The sequence below is a fragment of the Saccopteryx bilineata genome, chromosome 1 (genome assembly GCF_036850765.1).
Source record: "Saccopteryx bilineata isolate mSacBil1 chromosome 1, mSacBil1_pri_phased_curated, whole genome shotgun sequence".
Classification (NCBI taxonomy): Eukaryota; Metazoa; Chordata; class Mammalia; order Chiroptera; family Emballonuridae; genus Saccopteryx; species Saccopteryx bilineata.
This window is the reverse complement of record NC_089490.1, coordinates 254,413,833-254,438,411: the sequence shown is the minus strand read 5'-3', so window position 1 is coordinate 254,438,411 and position 24,579 is coordinate 254,413,833. Positions and strand designations below refer to the sequence as shown.

The 24,579-nt window shown below is 45.3% G+C and overlaps 2 protein-coding genes across 5 annotated transcripts in view; both read right to left on the bottom strand.

Moving 5' to 3' along the window:
* Nucleotides 1–3,058: 3,058 nt before the first annotated feature.
* On the bottom strand, nucleotides 3,059–11,148 carry SETD9 (SET domain containing 9). Of its 3 annotated transcripts, XM_066240939.1 has the most exons (7): nucleotides 11,021–11,148; nucleotides 9,271–9,638; nucleotides 8,029–8,152; nucleotides 7,691–7,806; nucleotides 5,762–5,871; nucleotides 4,501–4,649; nucleotides 3,059–3,342 (listed from the first exon to the last, which is right to left on the bottom strand). In XM_066240939.1, the coding sequence occupies exons 1-7, from the start codon at nucleotides 11,116–11,118 to the stop codon at nucleotides 3,255–3,257; spliced, it is 1,053 nt and encodes a 350-aa protein (XP_066097036.1). In that variant the 5' UTR covers nucleotides 11,119–11,148; the 3' UTR covers nucleotides 3,059–3,254. The 3 variants fall into 3 exon arrangements, with proteins under 3 accessions (XP_066097036.1, XP_066097045.1, XP_066097056.1); XM_066240948.1 differs by lacking the exon at nucleotides 4,501–4,649 and having other exon boundaries at nucleotides 5,766–5,871; XM_066240959.1 differs by lacking the exons at nucleotides 4,501–4,649; nucleotides 5,762–5,871.
* Nucleotides 11,149–15,758: 4,610 nt separating this feature from the next.
* MAP3K1 (mitogen-activated protein kinase kinase kinase 1) overlaps nucleotides 15,759–24,579 on the bottom strand; it is a 78,339-nt gene continuing 69,518 nt past the window's right edge. For both annotated transcript variants that reach the window (XM_066240916.1, XM_066240925.1), the window contains exons 17-20: nucleotides 22,274–22,405; nucleotides 20,587–20,729; nucleotides 19,761–19,892; nucleotides 15,759–18,485 (exon numbers count right to left, since the gene is read on the bottom strand). In XM_066240916.1, coding sequence (XP_066097013.1) covers nucleotides 18,336–18,485; nucleotides 19,761–19,892; nucleotides 20,587–20,729; nucleotides 22,274–22,405 — 557 coding nt within the window. In that variant the 3' untranslated portion in view covers nucleotides 15,759–18,335. The remainder of the gene's footprint in view (nucleotides 18,486–19,760; nucleotides 19,893–20,586; nucleotides 20,730–22,273; nucleotides 22,406–24,579) is intronic.

Below are 24,579 nucleotides of genomic sequence, written 5' to 3'. Positions count from 1 at the left end.
CATCAGTGGTTTGCTCTGTGCCTGCCTGCTCCTTCTCTGTCTTCCTCAACGGACTGGGCGTCTATAGATGGGGTGTTTTTGTACACACTTATATAATTTAAACAAGTCCTTGGGACACAGCACTGTTCACCACTTCCCATCCAGGTTAGTGACCCCTAGTCCTCATCCTCTGTTTCTGCATGTGAAGGTTCTCTGACAAACAGTGCCCAGGGCTCCGAATTCGTGTCCTAGACCAGGCGTGCTTACAAGGTTCTGTGTATAGTGCCCTAGCCAACATGAACTTCAGACACACTGCCCCGTTGTGCAGCCTGCCTTTGCGCCTGCCTTCACAGACGGACAGGTGACACTGCAGCAATGCTGTGCACTGGCACAGGATTCACAGCGGCATATCAGAAGCGAAATCACCCACTTACAAATTGAAAAAGTTACTTTAGTAAGGAGAAGGAAAGGCGGTTCTACGTTTAAAAACATCAAAGAGCATGGTGATTACCAGAGAGAAGGGGGCAGTGGGGGAGTCAGGAGATCAAGGGGACAAATGCTGATGGAGGGAGACCGGACGTGGGTTGGTGAACACAACACAATGCACAGGTGATGTGTTATAAAACTGTGCACCTGACACCTGTATAAGTTTATGAACCAATGTCACCCCAATAACTTCAATTTAAGAAAATAACCTTTACTCCATTTCCAGGACAAACCGTCATGGTCCCATGCACACCCTTCAGGCCCACCATAAGCATTTATTCCCAGAACCCTGCACAGAATACGTAGGTATTCACTAAATATTGGTGACATTACCCTTAAGTTGATGGTGACTTTCCCCAACTTTTAAAAAGTATACAGGCCTTGGCCAGTTGGCTCAGTGGTAGAGCGTCGGCCTGGCGTCCTGGCGTCCAGGAGTCCCGGGTTTGATTGCTGGCCAGGGCACACAGGAGAGGCACCCATCTGCTTCTCCACCCTTCCCCTCTCCTTCCTCTCTGTCTCTCTCTTCCCCTCCCGCAGCCGAGGCTCCATTGGAGCAAAGTTTGCCCGGGTGCTGAGGATGGCTCTGTGGCCTCTGCCTCAGGCGCTGGAATGGCTCTGGTTGCGGCAGAGCGACGCCCCCTGGTGGGCATGCCGGGTGGATCCAGGTCAGGCGCATGTGGGAGTCTGTCTGACTGCCTCCCTGTTTCCAACTTTTAAAAATTATAAGAAATAAAATAAAAATAAAAAAGTATATAAAACGTTAAAGACAAGTTGAACGGCACAAAGAACAACCCACACAGAATAAGTAACATTTACCGTATTTGTGCTCTATCATGCATTTTTTTCTGAACTATTTTTCAAGTCACAGGCATTGTAACCCTTCACTCCCAAATACTTCAGCCTACCTACTACATCCACAGGAGCTAGTTTTCGTATTTTACACACAGTCCTGGACCGTAGGATCTTCTCAGTTAAGTAGGTTGATTTTTTTATAAGAGAAAAACGAACGCTCAATGTGGGACAAAAGTAGGTTTACAGTTCTGAGTCAGCGAAACACAGCTTATTCTTGTGTTATCATTTACTATTGCATTCTACTCCATGTGACTAGCTATAAACCTCCTTTTGCCCACCTTATACATGTTTAATGCCACGGAGAAAAAGAGGGAAGTGGAACAGAAACTTCCAGGGGCAGTGAGGGACCGTAAGTTTCAGTAGGGCATTGAGGAGAGGTGACAGGAGGGAATGAGTTCCATGGCTGTTGGAGGAAGATCTGGCAGACAAGGGAGCGTGCAAATGTCCTGGGGCAGTGCACCCAGCAAGTGCAGGAGGGGCAGCAGGCAGGTGTGTGTGGCTGGGTGGAGTGAGCAGGGGAGTGTGTGTTTAAGACCACAGCATGTACCCAGGATGGGACGAGTGGTCAGAATTTTGAGCAGGGGTTTTGAGCACAGGCAGGGGAAGACCGGACTTAGTTTTGAGAGAAACACTCTCTGTGACCTATTCTGTGCAGGGACAGAGGCTGTCCGCTGCAGGAAGCCTGGTGAGAAGCTAAGGAGGAGAGTCTGGTTCTACAGCCCGGGTGAGGACAGTAGAGCCCCAGAAGAGGACAGCAGAGCCCTGTAAACACACCCCTTCCTTACCCACATTTGGAACAGAGCTGGACAAGGGAGTCAGGTCGATGGAGGTGAAAGTGTCTATTACAAATAAAACTCGCTGTAGAAAGTGGCTTCAGAGCAGTGGCCAAGTTGGCTCACTCCTCGTTCACCACAGGCCAAGCTGACCACGGGGCTGCCTACATAGGGCAGAGAGTGGCCAGTGACATGTCCTCTGTGGGCTGAGTCCACAGAGAAGAAACTTGAGGGCTCTGGTGTCCAGTTCTCCAGAGAATCACAAAAAGTCAAGCTTCCCCCAGGGGGTGCAGTGAGGCCAGGAGCATGACTAATGGGAGCCTTCTTTCCATGTGTAAACAGGATGTGTTTGCCCCACCACGAGCTTTTAACAAATTCCTATATCAAACCATCTCTCCCACGCTGTTTTAAACTGTGTGTGTGTGTAAATGTTGAAGTAAAGTTGCGGGCCTGACCTGTGGTGGCACAGTGGATAAAGCATCAACCTGGAACGCTGAGGTCACCGGTTCAAAGCCCTGGGCCCGGTCAAGGCACATATGGGAGTTGATGCTTCCTGCTCCTCCCCCTTTTCTCTCTCCTCTTCTAAAATGAATACATAAAATATTTTTTTTAAAAAGTGAAAATAGCAGAATGACCACCCCACTCCCTGACATTTTCTCCCTTAGCCAGTTAAAACAATCCTTCAATTATACATACATACACAGGGACACATCAGTTAACTCATGGTAACACAAAAAATATGTTTAACTTTAGTTTATTCTATAAAAATAAAGTTTTTAACGAAGTTCATCAATATCAACAGCAAAAGAAATTGCTGATGACTTGGCTAGAATTTTATAAACCACTACAAAGATATAGCAAATAAACAAAAGAAACACTGAAATTGTAAGTTCAGGCAGTAGGTTTTAATTTAATAACATAACTGTGTATTTAGGTGAAATGAAATAAAATTGGAATCGCATCGCAAATTTGAAATTGTAACAAAGCAAACAGCTTTTATTGTGGAATTGAAACACGAATAAAATATCAACAAAAATGTAAAAGTCCCACTCTGATCTGATCTCAAGATAATGTGCTATACAGGTGGAACTCAGAGACTTGACTCACAAAAACCTTAAGGTTAGCTCAATACTGAGTAGAAAACCCAATTTTGCATTCAGAGAGTCAGCTGACAATTGTATAGTAGTTTGAAAAAAGCTCTTCTCCTTGTCTGATGTCCCTGAGTGCGACAAGGACAACACAGCGCAGGGAGCTGAAAATAAGAACAACACATGCAACTTAGAAGAGTTAACAGAACAAGATCACATTCCTTTAACCAATATGAGTGTCACGGAGGTCATTTCATTCACATTCCTTACTATCATTTCAGTTTACGCACTTGATCTCCAAGAGGAAACCATTCTTATCCTTTATGGAGGCATTTAAAAGTAGACTATGTCAGCACTGGCCTGTTGGCTCAGTGGTTGAGCATCGGCCAGGCATGTGGAAGTCCTGGGTTCGAATCCTAGTCAGGGCACACAGGAGAAGTGACCATTTGCTTTTCCACCCCTCCCCCTCTCATTTCTTTCTTTCTTTCTCTCTCCCCCCTCTCCTCCCATAGCCATGGCTCCAATGGTTAGAGAAAGTTGGCCCCAGGAATTGAGGATGGCTCCATGGCCTATGCCTCAGGCACTAGGCACTAAGCTCAGGTGCCAAGCAATGGAGCAGCACCCCCAGCTGGGCAGAGCATCGCCAGGTAGGGGGCTTACCAGGGTGGACCCTGGTTGGGATGCATGCAGAAACCTTTTTGTTTGCCTCCTGCCTCTCACTTAATTAAAAAAAAAAAGTAGACTATGTCCATTCAAGATCATTTAAAAAGATCACAGATCAATAAGCTGATACAACTGACGACTTCTGAACATGTTCTGTTGCAGGTCCTCAAAACTGGTGTCCTAAAAAGCATTTTAAAATGATACCATTATAAATGCTTAGAAGCACATCATGGTTTTACATTTTGCACTTTCCTCTCATTTTCTTTTCTATCCTGTTTCCCCTTTGTACTAACTAACCCATACTTTCTTCTGTGGCCTCACATTGAAGGTATGCTCTCTTGTTACAGTTGATGAAATTTTCTAAGTAAACTTAAATCCTTTATGAAATAGAGAGAAAATATACAATAAAGAGGTATTAAAAAATGCTATCATTAAGTTTAACATTTTAAAATTATGTCTTTGTATTCTGCAAACCTGGAAACATTCCTTAAAATTGGATTAAAAAATAGTTTTCTTATAGACACAAGATGTATAATGTTCAATGTTCCTACTCCTTTAATGTTTCCTGTACTTGCTGAGTAGTAATGACATAATGCCTCAGAGTAGATGGCTAAAAAAAGCCTAATTTAAATATTCAAACAAGAAAAGTTGGGCCTGACCTGTGGTGGCGCAGTGGATAAAGCGTCGACCTGGAAATGCTGAGGTCGCCGGTTCGAAACCCTGGGCTTGCCTGGTCAGGCACATATGGGAGTTGATGCTTCCAGCTCCTCCCCCCTGTCTCTCTCTCTTCTCTCTCTCTCTCTCTCTTCTCTAAAATGAATAAATAAAAAAAATAAATAAATAAAATAAAAAAAAAAAAAAGAAAAGTTATCAAGTTTTAAGGGCAGGGAATAGTCTGGAAGTTTTAAATACTATTCTTTTAAAAGGACAACTCATAGGGCCCATACAAAATAGTTTGCTAGCAAATGGCAACCTTGTGATACAAAGATTATATCTTCCTATATCATTGTTGATAGAGAACTCAGAATTACTAACAATTGTTACTTGAGTACTTTCAGTAGATTTTACACTGAGTGGACAGAAGATTAATGCCACAATAAAAATGTTCTAAATATGTTTCTTTTTTCACTATTTTAAAAAAATTATTTTACTTTTTTTTTTTTTTTTTTTTTTTTTTTTTTTTTTTACAGAGACAGAGAGAGAGTCATAGAGAGGGATAGACAGGAATGGAGAGATGAGAAGCATCAATCATTAGTTTTTCCTTGCGACACCTTAGTTGTTCATTGATTGCTTTCTCATGTGCCTTGACCGTGGGGCTACAGCAGACCAAGTAACCCCTTGCTCGAGCCAGCGACCTTGGGTCCAAGCTGGTGAGCTTTTGCTCAAACCGGATGAGCCTGTGCTCAAGCTGGCGACCTTGGAGTCTCAAACCTGAGTCCTCCGCATCCCAATCTGATGCTCTATTCACTGTGCCACCGCCTGGTCAGGCAATTATTTTACTTTCTAATTTTAGTTGGTATATCTTTTATTTCCCCCCACTATTAGTTTCCAGATCTAATAGAGAAAGGGGCAAAAGAACTAATGTGTCCTTTGGCCTCTTTCTTTGGTGAGGTGCTCTCAGGACTGGTGGAGAACATGGTCCTTAGAATGATTGAGTAAAAATGTTTTTGGAAGATTCTGTAGGTAGGATAAACAGCAGAATCACTTGAAAAAAACTTTAAGGTTGGTAAGTTCATGGAAAATTTTTATTTTCAAGTAAGTCTACATAAACACATTATGATGTGAACATAAAAACCTAAGTTATAATTTTTAACTAAAATAAAACACCCAAATTCTATATACAGTGTATCTTTTTTTTTAGAGAAAAATTTTTTTTCAGCCCAGCATGGACTGAAGCTAGGAAAGGCTCTCTGTGAAGACTAACCTTTGTCCGTCCCAGCTATAGGCAATGTTCGGGAGATACTGCTTCAGTTCTACAGGGAAAACTGTGGGCAGGTCAAACTCCTGGTAACAGACATTAGCTGGCCTGTCTAGGAACAAGGATGCCATTTTTAGAAACAGAGCCATATTACAAGGTCATGGGAAACAGGACCGTGCAATGCTGGTGGCCGAGGCCAGGCAGGTTCACACTGGATTCAGGCAGATGGTAGAAAAACTACGGAGCCAGAAAGCGTTGAGCTATTACTGTTTAATAAAGTCTTGCAACAGTGGACAAGCAAACAGGCAGGGGAAACAGCAGGCAAAGAAACAGCAAAAAAATGCCCCCTCACAGTGGTGGGCGGGAGGGCAGGCAATCCACAATCCGCTACCTGCAATCCCCTGGTGCAAGTACCCATAGCCTTACATAGACTCTGCACACGTGCTTCTGCCACGGGTTCACGCACCAATCAAGCAAAGTGCTTGCAGCCAGTAAGCCAGTGAGCAAGCCCAACATAGCTGTTTCCCCAACAGACTGAATTATGACACTTGATGTGGGGTTTTCTAAATTATCAGAACATGCTCAATTTAGTAATTACTATTATGTTCCAGGCACTGCTAAGCTTTATATATACAAAACATATGTCTATGGTTGTTGTTTTTTTTAAATTTACTTGTTGAAGATGAGGAAACAGGCTCAGAAGGTTAAAGGCTAAGGCAGGGGTCCCCAAACTACGGCCCGCGGGCCACTTACGGCCCCCTGAGGCCATTTATCAGGCCCCCACCGCACTTCCGGAATGGGCACCTCTTTCATTGGTGGTCAGTGAGAGGAGCACATTGACCATCTCATTAGCCAAAAGCAGGTCCATAGTTCCCATTGAAATACTGGTCAGTTTGTTGATTTAAATTTACTTGTTCTTTATTTTAAATATTGTATTTGTTCCTGTTTTTTTTTGTTGTTGTTTTTTTACTTTAAAATAAGATATGTGCAGTATGCATAGGGATTTGTTCATAGTTTTTTTATAGTCCGGCCCTCCAACGGTCTGAGGGACAGTGAACTGGCCCCCTGTGTAAAAAGTTTGGGGACCCCTGGGCTAAGGAGAAGAGTCAGGCCTCAAGTTCACATCTCCCTATCGCCAAAGCCTATGCTAAGGCAGCTAGATAGATGATCAAATTTACACTTGTGGGAAAGTCAAGCCTCAGAGAAGGTTAAATTATTTACAAAGTTAATAACAGAAAGGGGAGACCAGACTAGTGGTTAATCTACAAGGCTATATGGGGGCACAGACAAAATAATTTCTAAATTAACATAATGCTGGTGGCAGAGGACAGGCAAGTCCACCCTGGATTCCAGCAGACGGTACAGAAACTGTGGGGCCAGAAAGCCTGGGGCCATTCCCGTTTAGCAGAGTCTCATAATGGTGGCTGAGTAACCTGGCAAAAGAAACCTCTTCCCACAGCAGCAAGTGAACAAACAGCAAAAAAAAGCGCCTCACAGTGGCAGGCAGGCAATGCACCATCCACCCCGAGTGCAGCACTCATAGCCTTACTTAGACTATACAAACATGGCGCTGCCACATGCTCATGCACTAATCAGGTAAAGTACAAGCCAGCAAGACTAACATAGCAGTTTTCTCAACTGTTAACTATTAAAAAATGATGATAATAATGATCAAAAGGGCAGTTTTCAATTGCCTATGTTGACTACACCACCAAAACAAAAGTAGTAAATTAAAGAGTTCCAATTAATGTATATTATTGTTTCTCCAAATTCTCTCTTTGACATCTGTCTCAAAGAGTGAGTTTCTGTAAGGGCTTCAGATTGCTGAGATGTTAAACTCCACTGCCCCTGGCATTCAGTCATATGGCAAAGGAAGAGAATGATTTCTAACTCTTTAATATCCGTCTCATGGCCCCACAATGCCAGCTTACCATTGGAACAATTGTTGACATACTGTCCTACAGCCAGAGGATTCTGAGTTTCTGATGTTAGCCACGTACTATCGCTCATTTTGAAAGGGCCAAGTCGATCCCTTCTGTTGCAAGATCTGAAACAGGTGAAAGTATTGCTAAGGGACAGCTCTTCTCTTCAAGTTCAAAAACACAAAATTAACTTTGCAACCGAAAAAGTGCTATTTTTCTTAAAAAAAAAAACATACAAAGAAAACCCTTTAGTCTAATCAATTGGGCAACTAAGGCTAGTGATTACAGTCGTTGGGGTATGGTTCTGTTTCCTATAACTAAACTTGAACATGGCACCATCAACTTACCTGTACACAAGTCTCGATATTCCTTTGTCATTTCCATCAATGAGTATGCCATCCAAGCATCTAAAAATAAATGGATTTCCGATGGACTGGAAAAAGATTGGCTCGTATTTCTGATACACTGTACCTATTATGCAACAAGACAAAGACAAATGATGGCGTGTGAAAATCACCAACATCATGACAAGGACCTTTCTCTGCAACATACACAGAACATGTAACAGTTTTAGTTTCTCAACCTTTTTTACTAACATTTTACCTCCAATCTAGACCATCACATTCCCTTTAGCTAGTTTCTCCCTTTAAAGAGTACCCCAAGGCAAAGAGCACAGAACCAACAGCTGAGAAAGGTATGACTTGGTTCACAAAAACATGTACATGTTTCAGGCTTGGGTTTACAGAGTCGTGTTTTTGTTCTAGTCACAGGTGATTAGACATCTATCAGAGCATCTTTTCGGAAATGTATTTTGTTAATGGCCAATTAAATACTGTAGACATACAAGGGTACAGAGGAGACTGACATTCAGGTGGAGTCCCCCTTCACCAGCAAATGGAGGAAAGGAGACAATGTTGCACCTACTGGGTGCTTCTTATGTTCCAGGCATGTTAATCCCTTATGTTTATTTCAGAATTCATTTGTTGTTGGCTGTACATTCAGTGTTTACAGAGTCAATGTGTAGGAAAAAATTGAGACTCTCTTGCTAGGGATGAAAATTAGTTCTTGAAGGACTTTCTGGAATCGTAAGTCTCTCCGACTTAAACATCCACATATATTTTCCACTACACCAAATAAGAGAATGTGAGCTTAACAAATGACATAGTCTACTGAGCAGCCTAATTAAAGAGCTTTTGCAAAGAAGCTGCTTTATTTTCCAAACGCAGAAATGGCAGGAAGGTCTTTATTCAGGGATGTAGGGGTTGAAAATCTATCTTTTATGTTTTAATCTACATCCTTTTTTCCTTTAGTTACCAATTATCTATGCCAAAATGACTTACTCTCTCGTGTTTTCTAAGCAATAAATCTGATCAAAGGAAGCCATACCATAATCTCTTAAATGGAAACACTGACTAGAAAAATTTCCTTAAAATGCATTTATGCCAATAAATACCTATGGATACTTTGTAACACATAAAGTAATTTATAAACAGTTAATTTCCAAATCCAGATTTAAAAATCTTCCAATTCAACTCCTTACTCTAAGGATTACAGGACTAGGCTTATTTTTTTTTTGAACCTATATTTACCAGGATACATGGATACAACTGTGCCTTTTGTTACCAGTCCTTTAGTGACAAAGACACCTCTTCCAGCAGACATCAATGAGCTAGTTGCCCGAGCAACACTGAAACCCAGTGTCTTATAAAGAATGTCCTCTGGTTTAAAGACATTTTGCTGATGACATCTGTTTTCAAGCAGTTCCACCCTTGGATGTTGACCTGATAGGAGGTCTTGATATTTTGATTGAACAAGTTCTGGAAGCACAGTCAAGACTGCCGCTTGTTTATCGAAATCGTTTACGAATAGAGCCTGGAAAACTTTCAGTAACATTCCGAGAACATCTTCATCCGAGATAACCTTGTCTTTAAACGCCTCTGGAACATATCGGAGAGTCCTAAAAAACGGGAGAAATCTCTAATCACTACCCTTCAGCTGATAAACGCCAGCGGGACTGTCTTGAGGCCTTCTGGGGTTACTGGCTCCATGAAAATAATTTCGTGAGTTTGAAGCGCAGACAACTAAGAGAGCTGTTCAGGGGTAGAGTTATCAAACGGCCAACAATACATACCCAAGGGAAAAAACTGCCAAGGTTTATGAAAGGACCAATCCTACAGCATGTTATGTGGCCGAGTCCTTGCATTTGGAGATGTTAGGTCCTAAAGGTGGTAAGTGGCATGGGGGTGGAGTGACAGAGCAGCCCCCACGGCAGCCCATCTGACTGTCTTGCCACTGAGAATCCCCGCAGGCCATGGCTTTTCCTAGCCATGTAGTTTCAAATACACATCGCAGGTCACGACATTTTATACACGTTGTCACATCCTCTCTCAGGAGTGAGCACTTCCTTCATGGCTGCAACAGTGTGATGCCATCATCCTATGGCTTTTACCTCTGGACCAAAAGAAAGTTCACGACGCCTCTGGAAACTGGGGCTCTAACCGCTCCCGTGGACATCACGGGGACCTGTCCCACCAGCGCACAACGGACTGGCGCCGGCGTCACCGGCCCGCCGCCACCCGCTGGCCCAGGCGCGGACCCGCGCCCACGCGCGGCACTCCCACCGCTGAACGAAGGTCTCGCCGCCAGGGGGTGGCTCTCACCACCTGAACCAGCCGGGGCCTGGTCTTTCTAGGATGTCCACCTGCTAGCCACGCCCGGCGGAGGGCCGGCTACGCACCACACGCCGCGCTGCACGTCTCATTCAAAACTTTCCACACTTTGCAGGCGCCCGAGCCAGCGCAGACTGCTAAACCGAACCGACATGGGCACAGCGCCTACTTGGCCAAACCCGCCGCGCGGGGCACGACGGGAAACAGGCCTCAGGCCCCACCCACCCTTAAGCTTCACGACCCGTCGGGCGCTCGGCCCTCCTCTGACTCCCGCAGACTCAACCACGGCCACGCCCACCTCGGGCCGAGCTTGTCTCAGGCTCCACCTACCAAAAGCCAGGGGCCTCAGTAAGCTCCGCCCACCCTTGCCCGTTCGCCTTGACTCCACCTACCGTTAGCCGGCTTCAGGAAACTCCGTCCACCGGAGCCCCGCCCACCTCAGTTCGCACCTACCACGAGCTGGCAGTGTCTGCCCTTCGGGAGCAGGAAGCCCCGCCTGCCCGTGGCTCCGTCCACTAGAGGCCCCCGCCCACTAGGGGCCCCCGCCCACCACTAGAGGCCCCGCCCACTAGAGGCTCCCGCCCACTTCGGCCGCCTGGCTCAAGTCCCGAGGCCACCAAGGCGTCTCCCGCTGAGGGAAGCCCCGGCTGTCGCCTCTGCGTCCCGTCACCTGGGGTTGTGGCTTAGGTTCAGCGCGACCCAAGGTACGAAGCGGTACTTGTAGCGGCGCCACCACTGCCCCAGGCTCAGCAGCAGGCGGCCCGGCATGGCGGCCCCACGGCGCCCGGACGAGGGCCCGCCCCAACCGGGGAGGAGCGGCGGCGCGTCCCGCCCTCGGCTGGGCGCTCCGGCCGCGCTGGGTCCCAGTGCCCGTCTGGTATCGACCCAGCCCGCCCTGCAGGTGCGCAGAGCGAAGGGAGCCTGAGCTCCTCTCTTCCTCCATCTGCTCTTGCGGTGTGCGCGACGCTCAGCTCCGCGGAGCCGCCGCCCTCGGCTGCTCGAAGTCGGGGACTGGCTCCTAAGTCCACGCAGGACAGTCCCTCGCCCCCTTTGCACCGCAGGCAGAGCAGGAGGCCTTGGCCGAGGTCTCCGTTCCCTTGAGCGTCCCGGGCTGCTGTCACAGCAGCTGCTGTCTGGGGATGCCGTGCACATTTCCCTGGGCAGCCGACGGGTCGGTCGGTGCCGGGGAGAGCGTGACTCTACGGTCTCTGTGCGCAGGACGACGAGTAGAAGCCTTAACCTGATTACTCACTATACGAAAACAATGTTTAGTTTAATCATGTGGTGTGATCCAGGAGGAAGGGCCGTCCTGCCTGGACCGTGTGTATTTGTTTACTGAGTGGCATTGACCTGACCCACACAAGCTCCAGATACGCGACGTGACAGCGCGGGACTCGTGTCGGCTGTGAAATCCCACACGCGCCTCGCTTCCCTCCGTCACCACACCTGCCACCGGTTCTTCTCTTGTGATGAGAGCTAGAAAGACCTGCTTTCCTTAGCAGTTTTCAACTGCGTGACCCGGTGTTATCAACTGTCATCGGCGTGGCTGGAGCGACGTGTGGGGGCAGGGGGCCTGGCAGGTGCGGTGCCCGGGGGTCTTAGTGGGCGGAGGCCGCCGCAAGGTCCTGAGTGGGACGGCACCCTGCGTTGAGAGATGACCGAGAGCTAATGGAGGGCAGGGGGCCGTTCCCGCCCGGAGGGTGGTTGGGAGCTGGTGTGCGGGTCCAGGTGCGAGGGGTGCTGGTGCCCGGGGTGGGGGTGGGGTTCAGATGCAGCCGAGCACGACTAGGGCACAGGGGCGGCCGAGGCGCTGCGGTTGAGGCGGGGGGATTAGGGCCGTGTTTGGAGGACCTGACAGGGCTGAAGGGTTGGGTTGCAGGTGAGCAGGGACGTTGTGTAAGGCCTGTGACGATGCCAGCCTGCGGTCGATTGTCACGTCGGAGCTCTGACGTGAAGCCCCTGCTGGAATGAGGCTGGAGTCCTCGCCAGAGGACTGCAGACTCCCGAGGAAGAGGAGGAGGCCGAGCGCAGAGCCGCCGCCGCTGCCTGGGTGTGCAGCGCGGGCCCACCGTGCGGTGGAACGGGCACTTCTGAGCTTGAGGGGAGACGAGCGCGCACGACCCTTTGGAGCAGAGGGGCAGGATGGAGGCAGAGATGGAGCCCGAGGCGGAGGGGGTGATGAGAAGGGGCCTGGACAGAGCTTGACGCTCGCCTGTGGGTCACTGCGGCGTAGGGCCCTGGGGCGCTGGGAGCCCTGCGTAGCGCAGGTGGAACGCGGTCCTCTGACTTGGGCGCAGTTCAGCTGTGAGTGGCCCAGAAAGATGGTTCTAGTGACCTCTGAGAAAGATCTCCCACTGACCAGTTTCGGGGCTTGTAGGGGTTGGAAAAGAGAAGGGAAGACATAGCACAGCCCCCCCGGGGGGGGACCTCCTTGTGAGGAAGAGCCGCAGGGCCTTGCCGACCTGAAGGGTGTCCCACAGTGTAGGGCTGGGCTTGGGTTAGCATGAAGGGGCCCTCTTCTTCTCCATCTCCAGAAGGAAATGGAGACACTGAGTTTATGTGCACAGAGTAGCTGACACCCAGATATTTAATGATTTGTTGGCATTATTTATGTACTTAATATTCTTTATGGGACCAATCAGTAAATAGTTTAGAGCTTTGACTTGGTTCAACTAGGAAGTGTTTCTGAAACTATTAGTTGGAGGACAGCCTTGGGTTTGTAGGAATCATCAAATGACAGATACTTCTTTTTCTTTCTTTTTTTTTTGGTGTGTATGTGACAGAGAAGACAGAGAGGGATAGGGACAGACAGTAAGGGAGAGAGATGAGAAACACAATTCTTCGTTGCAGCTCCTTAGTTGTTCATTGACTGTTTTCTCATATGTGCCTTGACCAGGGGGCTACAGCAGACCGAGTGACCCCTTGCTCAAGCCAGTGACCTTGGGCTCAAGCTGGTGAGCCTTGCTCAAACCAGATGAGCCCACACTGAAGCTGCAACCTCAGGGTCTCGAGCCTGGGTCCTCCACGTCCCAGTCGTATGCTCTACCCACTGCACCACCGCCTGGTCGGGCTCAAATGATAGATTTTTAATCCCTCTTCCTTGTTCCTGGAGTAGAATGTGTGTACAGAAGCAGAGATGAGAATCCAGTTATCTTTTAAGCTGGAAATGAAACAGATTTGCCAAAATACTAAAAATGCCCTTTATCTCACTATTGGGAAGATTTAGCTACTTTTTATAATGGTATGTGTAATGCCGCTGATTGAAGTCAGGCAGGTTCACACTGGATTCTGGCAGAGGTTAGAGGAACTGTGGAGCCAGATAGATTCGGATGATTCTTGTTTATCGGAGGCTCGCAGAAACAGGTGAGCAAAAGAAATAACAAATAATAAACAAATATTATTTATTATAAACAGACAGAATAAACAAAAGAACTGCTTTTCACAGTAGAGGGCAAGGGATTGGGAACACCGCCCCCTCACGGTGGTGGGGAGAGTGATCTGGGAGAACCTCCACGGAGGGAAAGCATCCATACATAGCTTCTCATAGACACACACACGTGGCTTCTTGCCACGTGCTCACACACTGATCGTGCAGTGCTTGCAGCGGGTAACCTGGAGAGGGAGCCTAACACAGCTGTTTTTTTCCACAGTATGTTATCCATATTAACATGTAAAAGATTTTTATTTTAATGAGTTAGTAAATATTTAAAATTTTATGTTTTAATATGATACAGTAAACAGCAGTAGATCCCTGGGATCTCTCCCAAGATTTTTGAAGTGTCATGGGTCTGAAGGCAAAACCAAGAATTCATTGTTAGAACCACATATTGTGATGCAGAATTTTGGAGAAGTATGTGACAGAGCATTTAATCAGTGGTTGAAATTCATGCCAAGTCTATGAATTACAGTCTATTGCATACTGATGAAATTAGATACAAAGTATATTCAAGTTATTTTGTGCTGTGGGACCTGAACTATTGCATTTAAAGAAGGGGAAAAAATGGTTTCTGCTAGCCTTCCTCTGAACTAGCAAAAGCCACATCTTCCTCCAGCCACTTGAGTGTCAGCTAGTGAGACTTCCATGCAGCTAGACTCCAGGTGGGTTTCCATGGTGGCTATGATGTGGAGGTGCTCACGTGAGGAGGCAAGCACAGGTTCCCTGCTCTGTCAGCTTAGTTGGAAATTTACCTAGATACCGCAGTCATCTGTCCTGCTCTGCCTCTTGTATGACCCATCTGATTCCTACTCCAAGGTGTTGCCAGGGGGATTTTTATAAACAGCAAATATGATCATGCCACTCCCTGTGAAAGGATTTTCAGTATTGTCATCATACCTCATTATTCCTCCCCTGGTCTGTTGTTACTACCCCCTTCCTCTCTGTGTGTCTACATAGATGTTGAGAACTCCTATTAAGCAAATTGACTTTAAAGGAAAAGAGCACTTATCTCAGAAATAAATTCATATTGTGTGAAAGGACATTTGGGTCATGAGTGCTTTGTCTCACCAGCCTAGCCTGGTTTCCCTCTACAGGTCTGGCAACACTGAGCCGAGGGGCACAAGGCATGAGCTATAGTGGTAGCAGGTTAACTATTATGAGCATGATACCTTGACACTTTTTCTAGATTCTTTGTAACTTTCATTTTATGAAATTATTAATATTTAACATTAATGAATATTTAATATTAATATTTAAAATGAAATAATTGCTTCATAACTTAAATATTATGGAACCAAGGAACAGAATATGTTTATTTTCTTAACTCCTCTGCAGCAAAAAGCTTTTCTCAAAGTATTTTCCTAAAGTGACAAAAGTGTATCCTTACACAAAAACTTTGACACAGAATGGTTTCTGAACGCGGGTCTCCGGTGACATTTCTTGTTCCGCAGGGTTGGACCATCTAGCTTCTGATTAAGTTTGATCGTGTCAGAAATAAGCACTGTGCTCCAAGCATGCGGGACAGACAGTGGTGAAGAAATCATTTTCCCACAGTTTTACATATGAGGACAGGTTTTATGCTTTTAAAAAAAAATGCCTTATATCCAGAGGGTTGTGTGACTAGAATCAGTTGAACGTGACTGCAGTCTGGGCACTGTGGTATAATTAAGGGGGCATATGTGGCACAAAGGAGGTCAGGAGGAACGCAGGAATGTTCCAGGCTGAGGGAGGGAGGAAACAGAATTGCTCAGGCAGCACCCATTTTGCTGCCTTTAAGGACCCAGCAGGGCAGCTGCAGACCTGAGTGGGTTTCAGGGTTGAGGGAAGCTGCGAGTCCTGGGGGGGGTGTTCTTACCTTCTTGCTGTAAGTTTGAGATTATTTCAAAGGAAGTCAGAGGAATCACCTTTGTTCAAAAACTTTATTTACTATAAAGACAAAACACCAAAATAGGTACAAATACTATAAAATTGGTTCAATGGGGTAAAAATTTTAATTAAAATATCTTGATATATTTAAAATAACAAAGGATACATTTAAGCCAAATTTTTTTAACCCAGAGATTATTATTATTATTATTTTGTAACATTTGCTTACACAGTAAGGTGCTAATAGTAGTTAGCCCTTAAGCCCTGGAAGTCTTAGGAATCATAGTCACACAGCAAATATAATTTCATTGTGAAAGTGAACTTTGGTAGAAAGAAAAATCTATAGGACACCTGAGGTAGTAGAAATTGGAATAAACAGCAGTAGACGTTATTTACAACTCGAGTACCAAATAACATTAAGAACACAAAAATAATTACACAATACAATTTTCAGTCCAGCTTTGATCCAAAGAAAATAAGAATATTACACATCACATTTGCATTGGAAAAAAAAACGTAACATACACACATACACACACACAAAACAAAACACCACAATTACCAGCAAGCTGAGGGGAACTGCAAACAAACTCAAACAAATGGATTCGACTTCTAGAGGCTTGTTTGAGTTTGAAATGTGGTGGGCATGGTGATCTACAGAGTAATACTGATTAGCTGAGGTTCCTCAGTGTGTACAGTTTACATTTCCGTCAGACACAGAGTTGATCTGACCAGTGGTCTTCCAGTACATATATGGCAAGAGTGCATCCTTAAAGCTTGCACATGAGAGACTCAGAAACAATCCTATTAGAACGGTGAAAAGTCTTAAGTCGTCAAATGAGAGAGGAAAGAAGCAAGAAAGTCAAGTACAAACACATGTAGAACTACCAAACTTCACATTTCGGTACTATTTTTTTTTAACTCTTCAAATATTGCCAATCTTCCAAAAAAAAAAAAAAAAGCAAAGGAATGTAAAATTTCACTAAGAAACACATTCACATTTTTTATTTTTAAAAACTGCCTTTTAGAAATTATATGCCATCTATCCCCTGTAAACTTGTTAACATATTTTACTTCCAATTTGTGTTGTACATTTAAAATGTACTCTCGATAGCTTATTTAAGTTTATCCTGAGTCTTTGCGAATAACCAATTCTGTTTCATCCTGCAACAGTTCGGCCGGCGTCTGAAGAGTTACAACCGAACATCTCAACAAGCTGTTTAAATACTGAGTCAGCACTCGGTTCAAAGACTCACAGAGAGAAAGGAGGCTAGAGCCACCGTTTTCCTTCGGGAGTCCACGTTTCCAAACTCAGCTAAGTGGAAAACCCTTAGATAATGGTGCAGAATCCAGTGAGTTAGTATGAACAAGGAAATTCAGTCCCTTACTTTTCTTCATGAAAACCTTTTCCAAATGCAAAACCAACTTATTGTTTAAAAAAACGCCCTAACTCACTGGTGCTGAGTAATGAAGTGAATTTCCTCTCATTATGCCCCACCTGGGAAGTAGAAGGAGAAGGGGAAGGGGAAGGGGAAGGGGAAGGGAAAGGGGAAGGGGAAGGGAAAGGGGAAGGGGAAGGGAAAGGGGAAGGGAAAGGGGAAGGGAAACTACACTCCCAGCTTCCATTAGCGGGAGGGAGAGCAAGTGCTGCTGAGTTCAACCTACATGGTGTGAAGCTTCCTACAGACCGAACTGATGCGTTAGACACTCAGAACAGACTTCAAGGTCACCTTGATCTTGGTCGTGAGCTGCACAACAGAGAACAGTTGCTTTTCACTTAATTTTACATTTAACCTGCCGGAGAGGAGCAGTGACCGACTCAATGAAGGTAGTAGGAGATTCCAATTTTAAAAACAAACAAAATTCTGTGTTAAAAAAAACTTCTTGCTGTAGCAAGATATTCAATAAACTCTAGTTCACACCTATTTGGGTTTTGTTTGTTTGTTTTTCTGGTTTGAAAAGATCACCTTTCCCTGAATATGAAACAAAAATGAAGGTGAAATGAAAATATAGAACCATAATTTCCAAAAAAACGAAATGAATGGGCCAACAGTAAAATGCACAATGAACCACAATTGCCCAGGCTTTAAAAAAAAAAAAAAAAAAGGTCAACCGTGGGTCATAAAGAAGTTACCAACTTTAAAAAATATATCTATTTACTGCTACACATAGCACATTCTGACCTAAAAAGAGGCAGATACTGATTTGTATAGCCAGTGACGAAACAAAACAAAACAAAAAACATACATGGAACTGCAGAACCCCCTGCTTGTGGATTGTGGATCATGGATCATGGTAGGAAATAGAAGAATAGCTGAAAACAGTAAAAACAGATCCTGAGCCCCTCAGCTGCTAATATTGCTGAAAAAGTGCTCCAAAGACAAGAATGATATGATGCTTCTGTTTACAGTCATGCAAACGTCATTGCTTTCCTGTTTGCCAGGGCCAGTTCCCTGAAAGGCACGGTTTGCAGTCTCTGCACAGGCTATGGGCTCTGCAGACTAAGCTTAGGTACAGACCATGATTTGTCAATCACATACTTAGGTAAGGGCTCCCCATGAGGCTGGTTCATAGCTGTTTGGGGGAGAGGGCAGGAAGCCAGCAGGTGGGTTGGTGTGGTTCCCACAAAAGTCGTCTCTCGTTTGAGCATCCTGTCTCCATTCCAGGTCATTGGTATCAGCAGCTACCACGTCGTGCGGAAGACTGGGTGCTTTAGTAGCTCTCTCGACGGAGGTCTGTCCTGAGGTTGAAGTTCTAAACAGCGAAGAGCCACGTCTCGTAAACCGGGAGATAGGTGTGATGGGATCGACGGAGCAGTAGTTGCACTCGCAATCTGCGGGGGGAGGGAGGAGAGCAGAGCTGAGGCTTTCCACACAGAGGTGCCTGAGTCCAGGCTTCATGACCCCCCCCCCACCACCACACACACACACACACACACACACAACTGTGCCCGGGGACCAAGCAGGAGGGAGCGGCCTCTGACAAGGAGGCCAGGCAGAAGCTCACCTACTGGAGGGTAGGTTTCTTGTAAGAATCCTCCAAATGTTAACGTTTTAGATTATGATCAAACACACCCTGATCAGAGGGACCCACTCTGTTCCTTACTGTCTCAAACAAACCAGGCTGTGTGCCTCCACAGGATGAGATGGGTAAGACACCCACTCAGGTGAGTCCGGCATGCTGCATGCCTCATGGTCCCTGTCCAGGGTAGTCTCTACCTGCTGCTTCCCTGCATGTTTCCTACTTTTTCAGGACAGGGAGATGTTTAGAGTGAGCAAGACTAAACCCCGCCAGTCAGCTGAGTACATGGAAACCCAACGGCACTGAGGCTTCAAGGGGTGGAGAAAGTTCTAAGTGCCAGGAGGACTAGGAGAAGCTGCGGCAAGTGACAGGTCAGCGTGCGTGCCGAGGGCTCTGCTCAGGCCAGCGCCTATTCTGTCTGTCCTCATGACAACCCACCACGTAGGTGCTGTGTGTGTGAGACCCATTTTATAAACACACACACATACACACACAATGGGTGGACAGAATAAGTAATTCCCTAGTCACATGGCTATGCCAGGATGGAGCCAGGCTTTGAAAGCAGGTGTATGTGACTCCAAAGCCTCAGCATTCCCCCAGCCCACTTGTGACTCACAGGCTAGATCTGACCCTCTGTGTTCCTCTTTGGTGGAGGGTATGAGGATGGATTTGACTTGTCGGAAAGGCAGGACGTGCAGGATCTGACAACTGACTTTGTATGAGTTGTTAAAATATAGAAAGTAGTGAACTGGAGTTTAAAGAATGTGTGGGTTGTGTATTGTATGTGAAGAACTTCAAGTTTGTTCAATGTGAAACTCTGATATGTAGACTGACGTACATACTGCAGCCAGGAGCAGTGATTTAGTATCTGCTGAGTGTTCACAGCAACTTTATAGAGCAGGTTGCTGGGTAAGACCTGACCGTACAGCGACCAACACTCCCGCCACAGAGAGTCCTGGAGTAGTATACATACACATTTATTTAAAGAAAAACAGGCCTTCATCTTAGATTGATGGATAAGGAGAATCCATGAGTATCTGCTTCCTGCCAAATCTATCAGAAAGAAATGGACTTATCTCATAATTACCTTAAATATCAAAGCAAGATGATTGGAGTGTTTTTCTGCATTCCAGGGAGGTTTAGCACAGGCCATTTCTATAATAGCACAGCCGACACTCCATACATCACAGCTCCTGCCGTACTGCTGACCTCTCAGGACCTGAAAGAGGGCAGAGAGTTACTGTGGAAATATGACTGACTGAAAAAACAAAGCCACTGTAATTATGGATTCTAATTTTTTACTTCAGAGGAAAACAGGTACAAACAATAATTCTGTGGACTACCTGATGTCTCATTTATTACATTACTGATAAGCTTATGTGGCACAAAAGTATTCTGAAGAACTGTGAGATTCTGACCAGTCACATGAAATGACAGAACCTCAGAGCTGCTCCACTGCATTCAGTGAACTGCAGGGAGAGAGGACAGCCTCGAGTGGCTGCGCGTGAAGGAACGTGAGGGGACCGGACACGACGGAAGAGGCTGCGGTCAGCACAGTGCACCTCGCTCCTCCTCGGCTAGTAACACCCGCTTCTGCGTGCGCCTCTTGAGTATTTAAAATTGCCATTGCGTGTTACCTTTGAGTGAACTACAACTATTGTGAATTGCTCCACAGGTCATTGTTAGAAACAGCCTTTAAGCAACTATTAAAACTTATCTTTCAAAGCTGTTTTCAGACAGAGAGGGAAAAGGCAGGGCTGAGAGGTCTGATACGAGGGATACCATAAAATCTTTTTAGGGCCACAGGCTTCTCCCTGGCAACAACACGCTGGGTAACCATGCAGAGTGACTGGGTGTCATGCTGTCACATCAGCTCCCATGAGTTTCCCATCACACGCAGAGCTGCCACTCACCTCAGGGGCCATAAACGCAATGGTCCCTAGTAACTGTCCCTGAAACTCTCCTGCCCCAGTTCCTTTGGACGCCAGCCTGGCTGCCGCTCCAAAATCGGCAATTCTCAGTCTCTGACCTGTGCTGTCAATCAGCAGATTGGCACCTGTCAAACAAAAACAGCAAGTGATCATGCATGTTAAAAACAAAAGGACGGGGGGCCCAAGTTCTTCTGATTGAGCCCTTCCCCTGCCCCCCTCCCTCCACAAAAGGACAGGTCCTGGCCGATTAGCTCAGTTGGTTAGAGCATTGTCCCAATACACCAAGGCTGTGAGTTTGATTCCCGGTCAGGCACATGTGAGAAGTGACTAATGAATGCACAACTAAGTAGAACAACAAATATATGCTTCTCTCTCCTCCTCTCTCCCCCTTCCTCTCTGTCTCCCTAAAATCAATTTTTAAAAAAAGGGACAGGTTACAAATTAATAAAATACTGCTGTTACTGACACAGGACAGTGACAGGAGGAGGAAGTGAACTCCAGTCTGAGGTTCAGGGGAACTGCTGTCCCTCTCAGTTCACTTCATTCCTGCTGGAGGGACACAGTCTACTGCATCAAATAAACCCCAAAGCCTCAGAGCGAGAGTCTGATTAAGGAGGCGATGGCAGAGATTTAGGGACACCTTTAATTAAGTGTGGGAAACCTTTCACAGGGTGAGCCACAACAAAATTCCTTCTTCAAAGTTCAAATCTGAGCGCAGTTTACATTTAAAAAAAAGTTCTTAAAACAAACATTTTGACCTAGACTAATTCAAACTACTGTAATTTTATAATTATGGTTTAATAAAAAATTGTCATTAAATTACTTGAATTCTAGATAAAGACATTTGTAGCCCTGGCTGGTTGGTTCAGTGGTAAAGCATAGGCCTGGCATGCAGGAGTCCCAGGTTTGATTCCCAGCCAGGGCACACAGGAGAAGCGCCTATCTGCTTCTCCACCCCACCCCTCTCCTTCCTCTCTGTCTCTCTCTCTTCCCCTCCCAAGGCTCCATTGGAGCAAAGTTGGCCCAGGTGCTGAGGATGGCTCTGTGGCTGGGCTCTGCCTCAGGTGCTAGAATGGCTCTGGATGCAACAGAGCGACACCCCAGATGGGCAGAGCATCCAGGGTATCGCTCTGTCATGACCAGAGCCACTCTAGTGCCTGGGGCAGAGGCCAAGGAGCCATCCCCAGCGGGAGGGGAAGAGAGAGACAGAGAGGAAGGAGAGGGGGAGGGGTGGAGAAGCAGATGGGCGCCTCTCCTGTGTGCCCTGGCCGGGAATCGAACCCAGGACTTCCGCACGCCAGGCCGATGCTCTACCACCGAGCCAACAGGCCATGGCCTATCACAGTTATTCTAAGAAAACCAGAAGAGGAACTTATGGGCAGGTACTTCATAACCAGATCAAGACAGGAAGCCAGAGACCTGGAGTCTATACTTGGTATGTAAATGTATAAAATTGGCAACAAGTGTGTAAAAAAGTCACAGCTTCTCTGAGAAAGTCAGATTATGTGACCCCAAAGGTTCCTTCTCATAGTTCTAGTGATGTGATTTAATCAGGGGAAATAATCCTACAGTTGATTTCAAGTGAGACTACCAACAAAGGTCCCAATTTTAAAATTCCACATTTGTTTCCTCCTTATTGCTAGGAAATAGTAATGAGAAGAATTCCCACCTTTGACATCTCTGTGAATGATCTGGTTTTCATGGAGATAGGACAGACCACGAAGCAACTGTTCTGTGTAGTTAATAACCACTGACTCCTTGAAGGCTCCATATTTACTGAGCAAATGAGCCACAGATCCCCCTACAAGGCAGACACAAAATAGTAATGATTATCATAAACTTAAGCCAGAATTAAAAGTTATTTATTACACTTGGGTTACACAGGTTGCTGTTTATGAGCTCACATTCACATGTGACATGTTCATTTATACTCTATCAGAAAGAAAACTAACTTAAAAACTACTCTATTTAAATAATTTCAAAACCTGCCAATTAGGAGACATTTTCATGGAACCTTCATAAACTAAGTTTTTGAGAAGGTCAAGATTCAGAAAGCTTTAAAAGTTAACAATTTTGTATAGAATTATGTATTTCTGAAATGTACAATTCACTTCTCTTTTTGGCCAAGCTTTGCAAAATGCCCTTCTTATTGACTTAAGTGAACGGTGCTAACGTGCCATTTAGCAGAAGGTAGAGAGAATGGGAGGAGCTGGAAGACCGCAAGTTGGACTGGCTATCCTGTTTACTAGCTCTGACCTGGGGCAAGTCACAGACTCAGTGAAAGTGAGCCTCACCGTAACAATCAGCCCAACCCACAAATGAAAGAGATAAGCAATCTTCATTGAAAAAATTCAAAACAATGGTTATAAAGATGCTCAATGAACTCAGAAGAATGGATGAACCAATCAGAACTGACTGAAAAAAAAACAAAACAGGCTAAAAGGAATCAATAGCAGTTTAGAGGATGCAGAAGAGAGAATCAGTGATGGAGGACGAGGTAATGGGAATCACTCAATTGGAGTATAGGAGACTTCTGGGACAAAACCAAGCATTCTAGCATTCACATCATAGGAGTCCCAGAAGGAGAAGAAAGAAAGGGACAATTTACTTGAAGAAATAATGACTATGAACTTTCCTAACCTGATAAAGGAAACAGACATCTAAGTCCAGGAAATACAGAAAGTTCCAAACAAGATGAACCCCAAGAGACCCACCAAGACACATCATAATCAAAATGCCAAAAGTTAAAGACAAAGAATCCTAACAGCAGCTGGTTTCATACATGGGAACCCCCACAAGGCTATCAGCTAATTTTTTGGCAGAAACTTTGCAGGACGGAGGGGAAGGAGTGGGGGGAGATGGCAATAATACAGGGTGGGGACAAAAGTAGGTTTATAGTTGTGAGTATGTGAAACAGAGTTCATTCTATTCTTGTATTATTATTGTATTCTTTTCCATATAGATAACTGTAAACCTACATTTACTCCACCCTGTATAGTCAAAGTAAAAAAAAAAAAAAAGGAAATACCTATATCCAAGAATACTCAACCCAGCAAGCTTATTGTTCAGAATTGAAGGAGAGGAAAGACAAAGAGGTTTTTTTGTTTATTTTTTTGACAGAGAGGGACAGATAGGGACAGATAGGAAGGGAGATGAGAAGCATCATTTCTTTGTATGGCACCTTAGTTGTTCATTGACTGCTTTCTCCTATGTGCCTTGACCGAGGGGCTATAGCAGTCTGAGTGACCCCTTGCTCAAGCCAGTGACCTTAGGGCTCAAACCAGCCAGTGACCTTGGGCTTCAAGTCAGTGATCTTTGAGCTCAAGCCAGCGACCATGGGGTCATGTCTATGATCCCACCCTCAAACCAGCGACCCCGTGCTCCAGCTGGTGAGCCCACGCTCAAGCTGGTGACCTCGGGGTTTTGCACCTGGGTCTTCTGCATCCCAGTCCGACACTCTATCCACTGTGCCACTACTTGGTCAGGTGTGACATCAGTCTTACCAGTATTTTTCTGAATATGTCTCCTCAGGAAAGGGCAACAAAAGAAAAAATAAACAAATGGTATTACATCCAAAAAAGTTTTTGCACAGCAAAGGAAACCATCAAAAAAACAAAAGCACACCTACTGAATGGGAGAAGACAAGTCACAAAATGATTCATCTGATAAGAGGTTAAGGTCTAAAATAGAGGGTGGGGCAAAAGTATGTTTACAGTTCTTTTAGAAAATACAATACAATAATTAAGAATATAAGAACAAACTGTTTTGCATACTCACAACTATAAACCTACTTTTGCCCCACCTTGTATAGAAAGAACTCAGATCTCCACATCAAAAAACAAACAAAAACCACAAATAATCCAATTAAAAATGAGCAGGTGACCTAAAATTTCTTCAAAGAGGACAAACAGATGCCAACAGACAGAAGAAAAGATGCTCAATGACAATAATCATCTCATCAGAGAAATGCAAATT